This window comes from Podarcis gaigeae, assembly GCF_964106915.1.
Source record: "Podarcis gaigeae genome assembly, chromosome: 8".
Classification (NCBI taxonomy): domain Eukaryota; kingdom Metazoa; phylum Chordata; class Lepidosauria; order Squamata; family Lacertidae; genus Podarcis; species Podarcis gaigeae.
The window spans coordinates 55,209,495-55,224,701 of record NC_139684.1 but is presented as its reverse complement, the minus strand read 5'-3'; the positions used below and the strand labels follow the sequence as shown (position 1 = coordinate 55,224,701).

At 44.7% G+C, this 15,207-nt stretch overlaps 1 protein-coding gene across 3 annotated transcripts; it reads left to right on the top strand.

The window, feature by feature from the left end:
- Nucleotides 1-3,837: 3,837 nt before the first annotated feature.
- On the top strand, nt 3,838-15,112 carry ARL2BP (ARF like GTPase 2 binding protein). 3 transcript variants are annotated; one of them, XM_083751555.1, is made up of 7 exons: nt 3,838-4,050; nt 4,949-5,121; nt 6,937-6,998; nt 8,367-8,473; nt 9,473-9,558; nt 11,035-11,131; nt 12,489-15,112. In XM_083751555.1, exons 2-7 carry the CDS (start codon nt 5,084-5,086, stop codon nt 12,585-12,587), a joined length of 489 nt encoding a protein of 162 aa, XP_083607681.1. In that variant the 5' UTR covers nt 3,838-4,050; nt 4,949-5,083; the 3' UTR covers nt 12,588-15,112. The 3 variants fall into 3 exon arrangements, with proteins under 3 accessions (XP_083607681.1, XP_083607682.1, XP_083607680.1); XM_083751556.1 differs by having other exon boundaries at nt 3,866-4,050; nt 4,975-5,121; XM_083751554.1 differs by having other exon boundaries at nt 3,878-4,050; nt 5,070-5,121.
- The last annotated feature ends 95 nt before the right edge of the window (nt 15,113-15,207 follow it).

The following is a 15,207-nucleotide window of genomic DNA, read 5'->3' as shown; positions in this document are numbered from 1 at the left end:
TTATTTATTTTATTAAAATTTCCTACCCGCTTTTCTTTATAAAGGAGTTCCAAAGCTGGGTACAATACCAATGAATAAAACCATAAACTGGGATAGCTCAGTTGGTCAAGCTTGAGACTCTTCTCAGGGCTGTGGGTTCGAGCCCCACGTTGAGCAAAAGATTCCTGCATTGCAGGGGGTCGGACTAGATGACCCTCATGGTCCCTTCTAGCTCAACAGTTCTTTGCTCAAACAAACAATAAAACAGTAACTTCAGCTTGAGAGCACATAGACAGTTTAATAATACCTGTTTACAAAGTGTAGCAACACAGATACCCCAAAACCTGGGTGAACAGTACATCTTCAGTAGTCACTGAAAGCTGACAACTCAGTGCCGGGCAAGTCCACATAGTCTTATCCATGGCCCTGCCCAGTTTTCAATTAGTAATTTGTATCACTAAATACGTTTCTTTAGAAAGGAACCTTCAGTTGAACTTTCAGCTAATAGACTGGGGTCCTTGCAAGTGGTTTTGTCTTCTCAGATGGGTTTTGGTCTTTCACCTTCCTGAACTGAAACCCTTCTCATTAGGTATCAAAATACTATTGAACCTGCAAGGAGTTTTAAAAGCTATGACAGGAAATGCCAAGTTCTGATCTGCATTTTCCTGATGGATCATGAGGTGAGGAAGCGTAATTTCCTGAGCCCTGTGGAAGATTGAGTTCACCTTAGGCAAGAAGTCAGGGTTGGGTCATAGGACCATATTGCCCAGGTGGCAGATAGAGAGTTCCTTCCAGACCAAGAGGACCCTGAGTTTCCCCACTTTTGTTGCTGAGCTCCCGGCAGTAGATCGAGTGCAGTGGTTTGAAGGGTGAGGCCACAACAGCCTTGAAAACGAGGATAAGTTCAGCTCTGGAACCCAGGCAAAAGATGAGCAGAGCCTCTTGGAGGAAACATGCAACCTTTGAGCCTGCAAGGAGCCTCCATGTGCTGCAATAACACTACCCAGAATGGTGCCTGCTGCTTGAGTGTGTTGGGGGCCAGGCCCTGGTCTAGCCCGTAGGAATTCAAGAACACTGGGTGCACATGCATCAGCAGAGTGGACTTGCTTTTGCATCAACTTGTTGAAGACTTTCTATGGCATCTTGTAAATTTGATTGGTGGAGACCCTTTGAGAGGCAAGGATAGTCTGTTTCACCCAGGGAAGAGCCACGCTTAGCAATTCAGCATCTGCTTTGCATTTAGAGGGTTCCAGGCTCAATCCCTGGCATAACAAGGTACAGCTGGAAGAGACACCTGCCTGAAACCTGGAGAGCCGCCACCACTCAGTGTAGACAATACTGAGTTAGAGTGACCAATGGTTTGGCTTGGTGTAAGGCAGCTTCTTATGTACCTTACCCAAGTACCCCCCATGTCTTGGCATGTGCCACTTGGCATCCAGATCCAGCATTTTCATCTCCATATTAATCCTGGAAAGTACCTCCAGGTGTATTGGGGGGGGGGCTGTTGCCTATGATAACCCTTCATTGGGCTACCGGCCTGACAGGCTTTGCTTGGACTGATGTCCCTGATTCAAGGCCACTCTCCTTAACCCCTGCCCAAGCCCTCTGTTCTCCCTCTTCCCACATTCCTAGCAGCATGCAAAATGGTGCCCTTTCAGAATCACTGCCTCCAACATGGTTCCTGCAGAGATACCCTCATAGTCATCCTTGGAAGAGGAGATAAGATGGTTGTACAAAGTTCAGGGCTTTAGAATCTGGTCTCACCTGAAAGGGCGAGGAAGGTGTATGAATCTTCTAGTGGCCTCTTTCACCAACACCGTGGGGATTCATTCACCACATCTTATGGCTGTGCATCTTCTGGCTTACTGGGGCTTGGGACCATAAGCCTGCAAAGTATTCTACTGCTTTGTGTTTGAGGATGTGTTGCTGCCTTTCGCTCTTCTTGCCAAGCAAAGATGCTGAGTTATGTATAGGCAGTTCCTTAGGTGGGTGACAATTCCCTTCTGTACCAGACAAGCTGTACCTCCCACCCAGGGGTTTATTAGGTTGGCTGCAGTCAAAGGTGGCAGGCGGGGGGAGGGTGTTATGCACAAAAATCAGAGGTCTCCACTCTACCTAAGAGCTTGTCTGCTCCCTGGGCTGCTCCTCCACTCCCCTGGGCAGCCAGGCAAGGTGCAGAGGCTCCTCTGGGTGCCTTGGTGGAGTAATTCAGTTGCTGGTGTGGGACATCACGGCAGCCCTGTGGAACCCTCTTCCCAGTCACCCTGTGACATTTTTAGACAAAAAGCAAAATTTGAGTTTCTTGTCCATTGTCTCGCTGGCTTCAGAGGCACTGATACAGCCCCTTGCCAAGGACACAAAGGACAGGGGGCACCGATACAGCTCCTTGCCACTTGCCCTGGCTATGGTCTTGGTGCCTAAACAGCCCCCCATTCCAAGAAGAGTAGAGTTGGGCAGTGCCCCTTGAACAATGGGTGTGTAGGGGGCTGCTGGGCTGAGGGTGGGTCAGAAAATCTTCCTTTTGTGTGATCTTAAATAAACTTGTTAATTCATTTTGAGATATTTCCACCTGTTCTTAAGGATACCTTTTCACGGGGGAATGGAGGGGAGTGGCAAAGTTTTATCTTGCAATTCAAGTAAGCACTAAAGTCAGGATGCTGTCATATTAGCAAATCAACCAGAGATCAACAGCAATCTAATGGTTAAGTTTTCAAAGCAAGCCTTCCTCGCTGACCCTACCATAAAAATCACATGATTTTGTGTTATGTTTGTGTAACAAGCACATTATTGTGGGTCCTCAGTCTGTAACTACTAAGTCAACAATGTCAGCTGACATGTTTATTATGCTTCTGTCCTAGCTTGGCATGTGGCTCCTGACAGATGGGTGGGTGGGTGTGAATGTTTTGCAAACAGGCAGGAAAGCCCTTCAATGTAAGAGACGTGTGTCATCCCATTTCACTGGAGAGCATGAAAGCAAACAAGAATCTAGTCAGGATGACCCTCTCCCAACAGATTACAATCTCAAGCAAGATAAATAGTATACACATACACCCACAATGTGAAAACTGCTTTCCGGAGGGATTCGTCACTATACAACACCATTGCCCATGTTTGGTCAACCACTAAGCTCACTGGGTGGCAACTGCCTCTCAGTCTAACCTACCGCACAGGGTTGTTGGGAATTAAATGTCATGGGATAAAAAGGTGGAATGTAATTGCAATAAACAAAGGAAGAACCCACTGGTTTGGCCACTGACAGCAGGATGCTGGGCAAGCGGAGTCCTTAGCCTGCTCCGGCAGACAGGCCCGCCTATGTGAAGACACACTTCAGATACAGGCACCGAGCTCGGCGACTTTTAAACTCGACGCGTAGTTACCGTAAACACTGAAACTTTCGTAGGAGGCAAGATGGCCACCAACTTTAATACCTTTAAAATAAGATTGAATAAATTAACGGAGGAGGGGGCTACTATGCACAATGGCTATGGCATGCTCTGCCTCCACTGTCAGAGGCAGCAATGCCTTCTGAATACCAGCTGCAGGAAACCACAAGAGGGTGAGAGGGTTAATATGCTCAAATCCTGCTTGGAGACGCCGCAGGCGTGGGTCGGCCACTGCAAAAATGATGCTGGACTAGGTGGGTCGCCTTTAGCAAGTTCCAGGAAGGATCTTAGTTGTTGTTGCTGCCGCCGCCCACTTTGCTCGGCTCAGCCAAACTGGGCACCGCCACGTGGTCGGTGAGGTTGGAAGGGAGAGAACCGTCCCCCCCGCGCGCTTCCTCTGATTGGTTCTCTCCTTTTACGTTTCTTATTGGTCGGGAGAGAAGTCCCGCCTAGCCTCCTGTGATTGGCTCAGTTCGTTCAGCCTCACAATGATTGGTCGGGTAGGTGTGCGTTACCGGAAGAGGCCGTTTCCTAGGCAGCAGGAGGAGGAGGAGGAGGAGGAGGAGGAATAAGAAGAAAGAAAGAAGCGACGGCGGCGTTTGCAACGAACTCTATGGGGGAGGCCGAGGCCTTCGTCCTGCTCGTCGGTCTGCGGAGTGACGAGCTGGCGCTGCCTGCAGGAGGACAGGTAGGAGCCAAGGCGGAAGGGGGTGGCTTTGACTAGGATTCCTGGGTCCCCTGTGGCCCTGAGAGGAGCCCTGCTAGGTAGGCCGGGAGTCCTGGCTCGCTCCTGGCCTTCAGAGGTAGACTGAGTCAGTATGTGGAGGCTCTATCTGTTGGCTAGGGACTTGGAACTGCTCTGCCAGGTCAGGCCAACCTTGGTCCAGTAGGGCCCCTGCCCTCCCCGCCCCACACAATGGCAAACCAGAACTCCAGAAGCAGGTTATTTGATTGATTGTATTTATATCCGACTTTTTTCTCCAGTAAGCTCAATATGTCATGTATGTAGTTCTCTTTTATGCTCCACAACAACCTTGTGAAGTAGTTTGGGCAGAAGTGAGAGAGTGGCCTCCAAGGTCACAGTGAACCCGGATTTGTCACGATTTGAACCCGACTCTCTCCCAGGTGCTGGTGCTTACAGCAACTACTTCTGGAGGATTACATTTTTTAAAATAATTCTCATCAACAAAAACTCCCTGCAACAGGAAAGCTAGTACAGTAGAGAGTGGATCTAGAACTTTCCCCCCTCACAGCCAGGAGAACCCAAAAGCTCCTGGACTGTATAACAGAGGCCCTTGATAATTGCAAACATGCAAGACTTCTTGTACGTCTGGCAAACCCTAGTTGTGATAAGTGGCACCCACAATGTATTTGTGAGTCTATAAATTCTGTGCATTTCTGCTGCCCGTTTCCAAATCCAAAGTCTTGGGATTCCATACCTTCAGATCCACCAATTCCAGTGCAATGGGATAAGTTGCTTTTGTTTCAGGCAAACCTATTCTGCTGCTTACTTGTATGTATAGTTCATTTGTTGCCCACTGTTTTCCAGGAAATAAAAACAAGTCATAATCAATGGTTATTTCTAGATGTGGAGGTGGTGTAATATTTTCAGATAGGCTTGAGACCTGACATTGAAGACAGGATGACTGACAGCCAAGTATTACACCCTGAGGATTAAAGTATTTAAAGGTTTACATTATAACACAGGTGACAAAGCCACGATGGAAACTTTAGAAGAAGAAAACTTTGGTGTGTCCATGTAAGTATATTTCTGTTTCTGCACTTTGAAATGTTAAAGCCAATAGGAAGTTTTAACAGTTAGGAAAAGATGGGGTTTTTTTATGGCATGTGCTTCTGTGGACTTGAGCCTAGATGATAGAATAGGCTCTCTAGTCCACAAAAGCTTATGATGCAATATTTCTGGTACTTTTTAAGGTGGGAACATTGCTTGGTGATATGTTATTTTCTAACTTTATTAATAGTTGGTTTCAGTGTTAATTTTTAAACTACAATCAAGACTGACTCATAAAGATTTTTCTTTCTCATGGATATAGATCAGTAATGGATCAATGATAGATCAATGCCTTCCAAATATTGTTACACTATAGCTTCCATCATTCCTGGCCAAATCTGTAGGGCCATAGGTTGCTCACCCCAGAAATTGATTTCCATCCTCCTGTTTAAAAGCCATCTAAGCTAGTGGCCATCATCACATCTTGAGGTGCTAAATCCCACAAGTTAATGAAGCATTGTGTGATGATTTAGTTAAGTGCTGTATATAGAAGTACTTTATTTGTCTGTTACAAATTTCCTGTCAGTTAAGTTCAGTGGATAACCCCAGCTCTTTTATGGACCCTGACTTTTAATATAATGCCTGAATCAAGCCAAAGCGATTCTGCCTTTGAATTGCAAAAACAACTATATTCTGATCTGGAGGGATTGCTGTTATCCCTTCTGTATGTGGCTAGATGGCAGCAAGTAGCAACAGTGTCTCCTCCACCAGGCTTGGGTTAGGAACAGCCTCTTCCTTGCTTCCATTAGGACAGGGATGTCCAAAAGGTTGACTGCGATCTACTGGTAGATCCCCAGGAGGTTTTGGTAGATCGCGGTCGATCGCTGTGTCCCTTTGCTTAGCGTTGGTAAAATAGAATCCAGCCCCGCCCTCCATTGTTACACGATCTGCAGAATGAAAGACGGAGTTTACTCAGTGAGGTTGTTTGTCTCCCCAGCGATCTATTGGTGAGTGGCTGTTTCCCTTTCTCCCTAAAAATGGCCAACAGCTTAGCTTTGAACTCCCCCAAAACAGGGCTTTCCTCCTCCATAAAAAAGTTCAACAATTGACATCACTGCCATTTTTTAATTCCGTGAGTAGATCACAGTCTCTTGGGAGTTGGCCACCCCTGCAGTAGAACATCAGCTGTTAGGCACATCACTCTTATTCCTACTCAGTGATGAGGGAGAAGAAACTGAAGGATGATGCCTTATCTAAAACCTTGCCTAGTTTCTTCATGGATAAAGTACAGGTTGAACCCAGTCCAAGTCTGAGATCAGACTTGACTGAGGCAAGGCAAGGAACTGCTTCTCATCAGGGTGACTGTCCTTGGTTAAATCTTGTCTGCAATGCAGAAGAACGTCACCATAAAGTAATTCTTTGAGTAACTTGTGTTTGAATAAACAACAGCTTCTCTCTGAATGTAGCGGAATCTGGGGAGGAGGACTCAGTTCAGGTAGAACAAAGCATTACTGCAGTGCCTTAAGAGACTTAAAGCTGTAAGCCAGGAAGTCTCTGGTATGAAATCTCACTTTGACCGCAAATGCACTTAAGATAGCCATAGGCAAATGGTTCTTTCTCTTAGTTTGAAGTTATTCTCTGTAACAGGGGGGTGATAGTGTACCTCCACTTTACAGGACTGATGAAAACATTACTGAGTAATATATGTGCTGGAAGTATTTTGTATGCTCATGTGTGCCATAAAGGCAGTAAGCATTATTCTGTGTGCCCTGGATTGTTATGTTTATGTGTATTTCACCTTCCATAGTAACCTGAATCCAACTTGGCTGTCTCTCATTTTAGCTCTTCACCATCGGATGCTGAGTTCGATGCTGTTGTTGGCTATTTAGAAGATATAATAATGGGTATGTTTTTCTTAAGGTAGCACTGCTCAAAAGGGACTGCCAAGGTGCATCTCTTCTTATTGTTATTTGTGAACACACTGGGATATTTTAGAGGAATTGTTTTGATCTTATCTTCAGTTCTGATTCTAGGGTGGATTTTGTCAGCACTGGTTTTTATACAAATACATCATAGTCTAGACCAGACCTTCCCCAACCTGAGATATGAACTATCTAAAAAGCACTACAGTGGTACCTCGGGTTACATACGCTTCAGGTTACATATGCTTCAGGTTACGGACTCCACTAACCCAGAAATAGTGCTTCAGGTTAAGAACTTTGCTTCAGGATGAGAACAGAAATTGTTCTCCAGTGGTGCGGCAGCAGCAGGAGGCCCCATTAGCTAAAGTGGTGCTTCAGGTTAAGAACAGTTTCAGGTTAAGTATGGACCTCCAGAACGAATTAAGTACTTAACCCGAGGTACCACTGTAGGTTGAGGGGAAGTCAGTCTAGATGATATTATTGTTTATGTATTTTGCAAGTCGCTTTGAGGGCTCTTGAGGTGCCAAAAGAAGAGATAGCGAACTAATAAATAAAATAGATACCCACCACTCTCTTCTTTGTGCAGTATCGGCACGTGGGAAATTGTTCAGTGGTTGGCATTTGTGCCTGGCTGAAGGTGGAACTTGTATTCTTTTCCTTGGACATGGAAGCAGAGTTCTCATGTAAATTTTCTTATTCTGCCTGCTTTTCCTTTCTTGCCTCCACCTACTGCATCAAGTTCTGAACAAGGTTCCTGCTCCTAAACAGCTGGACCCCATGATGAGAGCTCCTGTTGAGGGCTGGGGATGCACCACAATGTTTTATTGTGGGTCCACACTTGTTGATAGACACTTGCCTTTCAATGAAACATTCGATAAATCGGTGGTGCCTGAGGTACTGCCCAGTAGGTGGCTTGAAACAACCAGTCAATCCCTTTCATGGAGAAGTGCTTGACAGCCGTGTTGCAATTACAGTGGCAATATTTATGCCTGATTAATTGATTCTGGATGAAGGATTGGAACTGTGTGTATGCTGACTTCTCCAGGGAACTGATGTTGCCTCATATGTTCATTATCCAGCTCTGTTCCCTGGGTGAAACTTGCCAAAAGTCTTTTAATCAGGCTCTGCCTTGTTTGTGTCAGTGAGAGAAACTAAACTCTTCATCCTGCCAGAGGCTTAGCGAGCTAGCAAGATAGAGAAGCTACTGCATGGATTGGGCCTCCGTCAGCTGCAGCTGTGCTGTCGTTGCAGCTATGAGGGTCACCATGTACTGGATCCTAAGCTGAGGACAGCACACCAATGAATGTAGTCACTGTCTTTCGACTGAATGCAACTGTGTTGTGATTTCAGATGATGACTTCCAGCGTATACAAAGGAACTTCATGGACAAATACTACCAAGAGTTTGATGATACGGAGGAAAATAAGCTCATCTACACTCCTATTTTTAATGAATATGTGAGTGCATATGTCCTATTTTGATCGTTATCACTTGCATATGATGGTGGGCTTTGTCTTTTGAACATTTGCCACCCTGTGAAAGAAATTGGATTCTGTGTGTTTCAGCAGCAAGTGTGACCTGTGAACCATAAGAGAGAGAGCAGCCCTGCTTCAGGATGTTGAGGCTCCTCTCACACCCTCAGAGGGACCTGAGACCTCAGTGCAGGTGCTGAAGGCCAGCCTTCATCAACCTGGTGCCCCCTCACTGTTTGTTTGTTTTAAACTATAACTCCCATAAGCCCCGGCCAGCATGGATGTGAGCTGTAGTCCAAAACATCTGGAGGGCACTAAGTTGGTGCTGCTGACTATCCAGTGTGCTTCTCTGGGCCGTACCATCACTTTGTTCACTGTGCCAGGAAGGTTTTCCTGCTACAAAGTTTGCTCAGTGACTAGAGGGGAGGGGCCCAGGCTGGTTGCTGTCCCAACATGGCATCTTTTGTAACAGCTTAGCTTCTTGTGAAAGTTTTCATAATTGTTGCAGATTAAAGGGTTGTTAAGGGCACAGCTGCAAGAGCTGGTTTAAACGCTGGCAACGCTGATTGCTGCTGAGGCACATGTGGTTTCTGAAAGATCCTTATGGTAGCTTGCAAGTCTCTAGTTGGGTTCTGAAATTTGGGGGTTATATCCAGTGATGGTCAGGGTACTCCCATCATTAGTCGTGCTCATTGATTTCAGACATATAGTAATTTTGGTGGGTCTACCCAGAGTAAGGACCCATAGTGTTCTTATAACTTAAGGGTAATAAACAGAACAAATTACTTCCTCAAGGCAGAGACTCAGCTCTACATATTTTAACAGGTTGTATCCTGTTGTTACCTGTAACATCTCTCATATTTGGATAGTAAGCTGCACCTGATCTGTCTAGATCAAAACACCTCTTTGTGAGATGGTAAGCTACAATATTTGCTCCCTGTCATCCTCAGCTGGAAAATAATAATACAGTGCTTCTCACTTCAGATATGCTTAGTTGAAAAATACATTGAAGAAAAGCTCTTGGACAGGATTCCTGGTTTCAGCATGTCTGCCTTCACCTTGTCATTACAGTAAGTTGGATTCTTTGCTTTCCATTTCTTTTTCATCTTCATTGCATTAACTTGTTCTTAAGGCTCCTTATTGAGTAGGGTTGGGCTTTGAATTTTGGGAGCATCTTCTCTCAGATGTGAATCCACCTATTTTAAGCTCTGCTGCAGACTCCTTGCCCCAGGGTCTGCCCTTCTCTGAAATGCAGTCATGTGGTCCTCTGAGCAGGGAGCTCTCTATAATGTCAGTACATCTGTGAAATAGCATCCCCTAAGAGAATGGCGCTGTGGGTTAAACCACAGAGCCTAGGACTTGCTGATTGGAAGGTCGGTGGTTCGAATCCCTGCGACGGGGTGGGCTCCTGTTGCTCGGTCCCAGCTCCTGCCAACCTAGTAGTTCAAAAGCACCTCAAAGTGCAAGTAGATAGATAGGGACCGCTCTCGGGCGGGAAGGTAAACACCGTTCCTGTGTGCTGCACTGGTTCGCCAGAAGCGGCTTAGTCATGCTGGCCACATAACAAGCTGTCTGCAGACAAGCGCCGGCTCCCGGCCTCTTGAGCGAGATGAGCGCGCAACCCAGAGTCGGTCACGACTGGACCTGATGGTCAGGGGTCCCTTTACGTTTACCTTTAAGAGTGTCCAACAGACCTTACCCCCTTTTTCCCATTTAGATATAATGTAAAACAGGAAGAAGACCTGTTTTACATTATATCTAATGTAATGTCATGCTCTGAGGCCCAAATGTTCATGATATGCACACATGTAAACAATGGGCTATTAAGTCACTTCCACGAAAAGAGAAGACTGTTCTATGCTTAGCCAGTGGTGCCCATCCCAGCCTCCTTTGCAGATCAAGGCCCATGCAATCCCATGCCATTTATAGAAACCTCCTTGAAGATTTCATATTGTTGATCATTCCTGCGGGCTGCATAATGAAAACTGATGTTGAATGGATATTCTGCTCCTTAGCGAGCAGATCCATCCCTTTGTTTAGTAACAGCTTAGAGCCTGTTTGCCCAGTATTCCCTCCATCACCACCCTTGGGCAGCTGAGGAAAAGCTGTAAATCAGACATCCATGAATGCAGTTGGCAGAAGTGGCTGTGACTGCAGCAACAGCATTCCCACTCCCCTTCAGATTCTGAAGCTCCAGAAATTTCTGTGGGCTGCTATCTGTGCATTTTCAAGGGGGGGGGGGAGACGATGACGGAAGCACCCCTGATGCAAGACAGAATAATGATTAAGCTTAAAATCTAAGATGTGTACAACTTTGAACTACATTTTCTTTGGATAATTACTTGGTGACAGTGTGTGAAGCACCCCTTAGTCCCATTATTTTCAGTACAAATTACTCTGTGCAAGTGGCTAATTTAAAGAGAAAATGCAACTTTTTTTGATAGGCATTTTCCTCTTTAGCTTTTGTAATGCATCTTTTCTCAATGCCTTTTAAAATCTAGAATGTCTTGCTGTTTTAATGATTAATATAAATCCTTCAATTACAGGCAGCACAAGGATGAAATTGCAGGGGATATTTTTGACATGCTTCTCACATTTACTGACTTCCTCGCATTTAAAGAAATGTTCCTGGATTACAGAGCTGTAAGTACTTCAAAGCTCAGAAAGCGCACACTGAATGGCCAGGCAAGTTGGTTTAATTGGGAGTGACTCTTGGGCATATTGAGCAGAGAGAGATCACTTTCCCAGTTCTGATTCCTAAGAGCCTTTTAAGTGAGGAAACAAAAAACTGATTTTGGGGCTTTCTGCATGCAAAGTAATTGGGGCTCCTTCCCAGCTTCTGCGTTCTGAGAGTGAGAAAGAGGACCTCAGTTCAGGAAGAGAGGGTTGGCCCTGGTTTTCGGTTTGGCCAAACTATAGCACTCTGGATGGGGCGGAATGGGGTGGTGGTTCTTTTTTTATCAATGGGGAAACTGAGACTAAAAGTATTATGACCAAAAAGTTGCTCATTGACAGTTTGATAAGACACCATTTTTGTTAATTTGCATAGCTATCAAGATTCATGTCTTAAGTTGGTATAGGAGTTTTGGGGGTTGGGGGGGTCTCAAAATACTTTTAGTGAACCTCAGTGGTGAAATGTGTGTCCACTGCACAAGTTTTGCTCCAGATTTTTTTTTGGGGGGAAATACTGGAAACCTGTGGTCCAAAACAAGTCAGTTTGAAGTAATGCATGTGAAACCCCAAAACCAGTTGCATTTAACAATTCAGAACTGTTGTTATTGTGAAATCTTAAACACTGATCTTTTAATATTTAGTCTTGATAAGGAGGGTTTGAAATAGCAAAGGGGCCAGTTTCAAAAGGTTGGTTAAGGCAGAAATTGTAAGGGAAAGAAAAATAATTCTTACTTCAATGCAGATGCACAGAATCTGAAACTCAACAAGGTTGAAACTCAACATTGTGTATATTGCTCTAAGAAAAATGTGTGCATATACACATAATGTGTGTATGTTTGTATGTATGGAGATGGTGTGTAAATTTTTATATATGGCTATCTGTGCCCCTGGTTGTCATGAGGGTTTGCAAAGGCCAGAGCGGCAGAGGGCAAGATGGCAAGGGGAGGGCATGGATTACTAAGGTTACTTGGCATGGCAATAGAGGCTAGGTAGCATGAAGTAATAGTCAAAGGAGGTCTGGCAGCTGTACCAAGGATCAGAACTTGCCCTGGTCAGTAGAAACCCTGCCCAGTCTCCTCTGGCTTCACCCATGGATACTGTCAGCAACCAAAAAGCTCTTGGGGGGGGAATCATTGCTTATTGATGATGAAAGTTACGATTCTCAGTTTCCACAGCAGGTGCCAGATTCCATGTGGAATTTCTTGCCCACAGCCTTGCAGAAAATAAAAGCCCTGTGTTTCATTACAAACATGCTTCCTTTTCTGGCCGAAAGCCTGCCATTTAGAAATGCCACCAAACTGAAGTATTTTTGGCATTTCCATTCTAGGAAAAAGAAGGCCGAGGCCTGGACTTAAGCAGCGGATTCGTGGTGACACCCTTGAGCAAGTCCTCCATGTCGCCTTCTGCAAACAGTCTACGACACTAGCTCTTGCCTCCAAAAGAGAGCTGTCTCCACCTGGGGTGCCCTGAATGCAAAACCAGCAGAAGAGATTAGTGTGATGCCGAGGCGTGCAACCCTTTTTCCCTCTTGGCAGGCCAATTTTTCGTCTTAGCTGCTCGTTTGAATTGGGCATTTCCACATGATCAGTGACTCCAGCCCTGTCTTAGCACTTGGATTTGTTGCTGTGCCAGCCAAAGGGGACTTTATGCCATGGAGGTCAGTTAGTGCCATGGTCTGTTTGAGGGCTGCTGATTTCTTGGAAGGAAAACAAGCACTTCTTCATTGGACAGCAGTGATGGAAAATGAGTGTCAAACGTGGGATGGTTCTAACTGCACAACCTTTTTTGAAGTTCACAACCACAACAAATCGGGGAAAACATGTTTAGCGTAGTTCTGAATGCCACATTTTTTACTTTTGACAGTAGTACGTGTGTGTTTGATGTGAATATATATATTTAGCATGAAACTGTTATATGTCAGTTCTCTAGTAATTGTGAATTTGTATCCTTTCCCATTCAGCAGGCTTAGTGGTGTTGCTCTTGTAAGGCCCCCACTTCAGCTGCAGAAGGAACCAGAAAACTTGGGATTTCCAAAGTAACCTCTCTTCTAAGAAAAATCACACTCTGTTTCATTACTACTAGCAGTATGTGCTCTAGCACAGACAAAGCTTTCTGCAATGTCTTCATGGGGGATGGGGACTGTAAACCCAAATCCAAACTTGTATGGCTTTCAAGGAACTTTGGGAATTACAGTTCTGTGAGGTGCTGCAGTTCTTTAAAAACAAAAACAAAGAGCTAAAGTTCCCCAGGTTCTGCAATATTAGTTAAGCTGGTTTTAACTATAATGACCTCCCTCACAGCGAAGCTCAGGAAATGGTCTGAGAAGTCTAGGACTGACTCTACCAGGTGTTTTTTTTTTTTATCACAGCCCCCCATCCCCAAAATAAAATTACCAAGCTTCTTTCAGGAAAGCAATGACAGTTAAACTCTCTTTTAAAGTGGAGTGAATGTGTCCCAAGTGGCTTGATTATACCTGCAAGCTTTGGGATTTCATCAGTGTTGTGTTTTACCAAGGTTAAAAAAAGAAAACAGCATGGATAACATTGCCTGTGCCATTATCGGTCTGCATCTTTGCTAGACACCTGGGAAGCTTCATGTGTGGTTCATGCTGATGGCTTCCTCCCTCCATCCTGGCTTAGTGACATCAGCTAGTAATATGTGCCAGTAGTGTTGGATCCACTCTGCTTGCCCCAGCCACATCTCTGTTTCTGGCTTACCTCCACATGGATATGTGGAGCTGAGAAAAATGTAGCTTCTGTTGCCATCTTCACTTGTGGAGGACCAGGCAACAGGAGCAGGGAATTCAAAACCCAAAAATTCCAGTTGTTCCCACTTTCCATACGTTGCCCGCCTTTGCTCTTGGTTGGTAATTGAGTGCTCAAAGACTCGACATGTACCTTCCATGTGCTGCTGTCACTCTGAGGCTTCTTCCAAAGTCACATATGGAAGAAAGGCCAGAATGACTGGCTGAGCCCTGGAAATTTACTATTGGAGCCTTTCAGGCTTCAAATCCTTTTTGTCCAAGCAGGGGTAAGTGATTCTTGCAATGAGGCTGATCACAAACATCTTACATGTTTCAGCTTTGGGTGACATATGGTACAGCACAGTACTTGCTTAGCTAAATCTTGGGAGATTGAGAAGGGGGTAACGTGGTATCTTTACATCAGCAAACTTTTGCTTTCACAGTGTTTTCTTTTACATACGTTTCCCTTTCAGGGTTGTGTTCTGTAATGTGTTTAGGCTGTACACTGATCTGAAACTTGATTGGCAAGAGCCAGAAGCAAAATCTGCATTGTAAAGGATGTTTTTTGTAACTTGTTTTGGTAAGGTCCCATGTGTGTAAACAAGGAATAATCATATCCCCATACTTTGAAGGTAATGCTCTGTTGGTATTTGAAATGTGCAAGAAGTGCATTTTCAAACAGTCACGGCAAGGCATATTGACAATATTAATGACAGTATTTATCTTGGTGCAGTTTGCTTTTAAAAATCCAGTCTTGGTCAGCAAATGGGTAACACGGACTGGCATGCAGGATCAGATTCAAAGTTGGAAGTTTCTTGTTTCTCTCTTGCCATTTAAAAGACATTGTCTTTCAGTGCCCAATTTGTCAGAACTATGAGGAGAGACAAAAGTAAATGAATTTTCATTTTCTAATCTCACCCAAAACCGCTGAGGGATTGATTTTTTTGGTAAGGCTGAATGGAATTTTAGAAGATGTCATTACAGTATTGGATAGTCTAAGAAATCCTTGGAGGAGGACTCTGAAGGAAATGTGTGCAATCGCTGGAGGAACACCTTCCATCAAGAGCTTCTCTTGGCATTTTTCAATGGTGTGTTAACAGTTTGCCTGCCTCCTGTTGAAGTTCACTTCATACCAAGAATCAATTTGTGTGCTGTTGGCAAGCTAAGACTATTTTGTTTTGTGTTTGATTAAACAACCAAGTAAATGATTATTCTCTCTGGGTATGTAAATCTGGGACACTGGGAGAAGCAAGTATGCGATACTATTTACTGGAGCAGAAATAAGGCCAATAATGTAACATTT

What these genes read in the sequence shown, in the direction of transcription:
- ARL2BP (XM_083751555.1), top strand. Translation starts at nt 5,084, where the DNA reads ATGGAAACTTTAGAAGAAGAAAACTTTGGTGTGTCCAT. An exon ending in GAAAACTTTGGTGTGTCCAT is followed by an intron (nt 5,122 to 6,936) that starts GTAAGTATATTT and finishes CTCTCATTTTAG; the next exon opens with CTCTTCACCATCGGATGCTG. An exon ending in TGTTCCTGGATTACAGAGCT is followed by an intron (nt 11,132 to 12,488) that starts GTAAGTACTTCA and finishes TTTCCATTCTAG; the next exon opens with GAAAAAGAAGGCCGAGGCCT.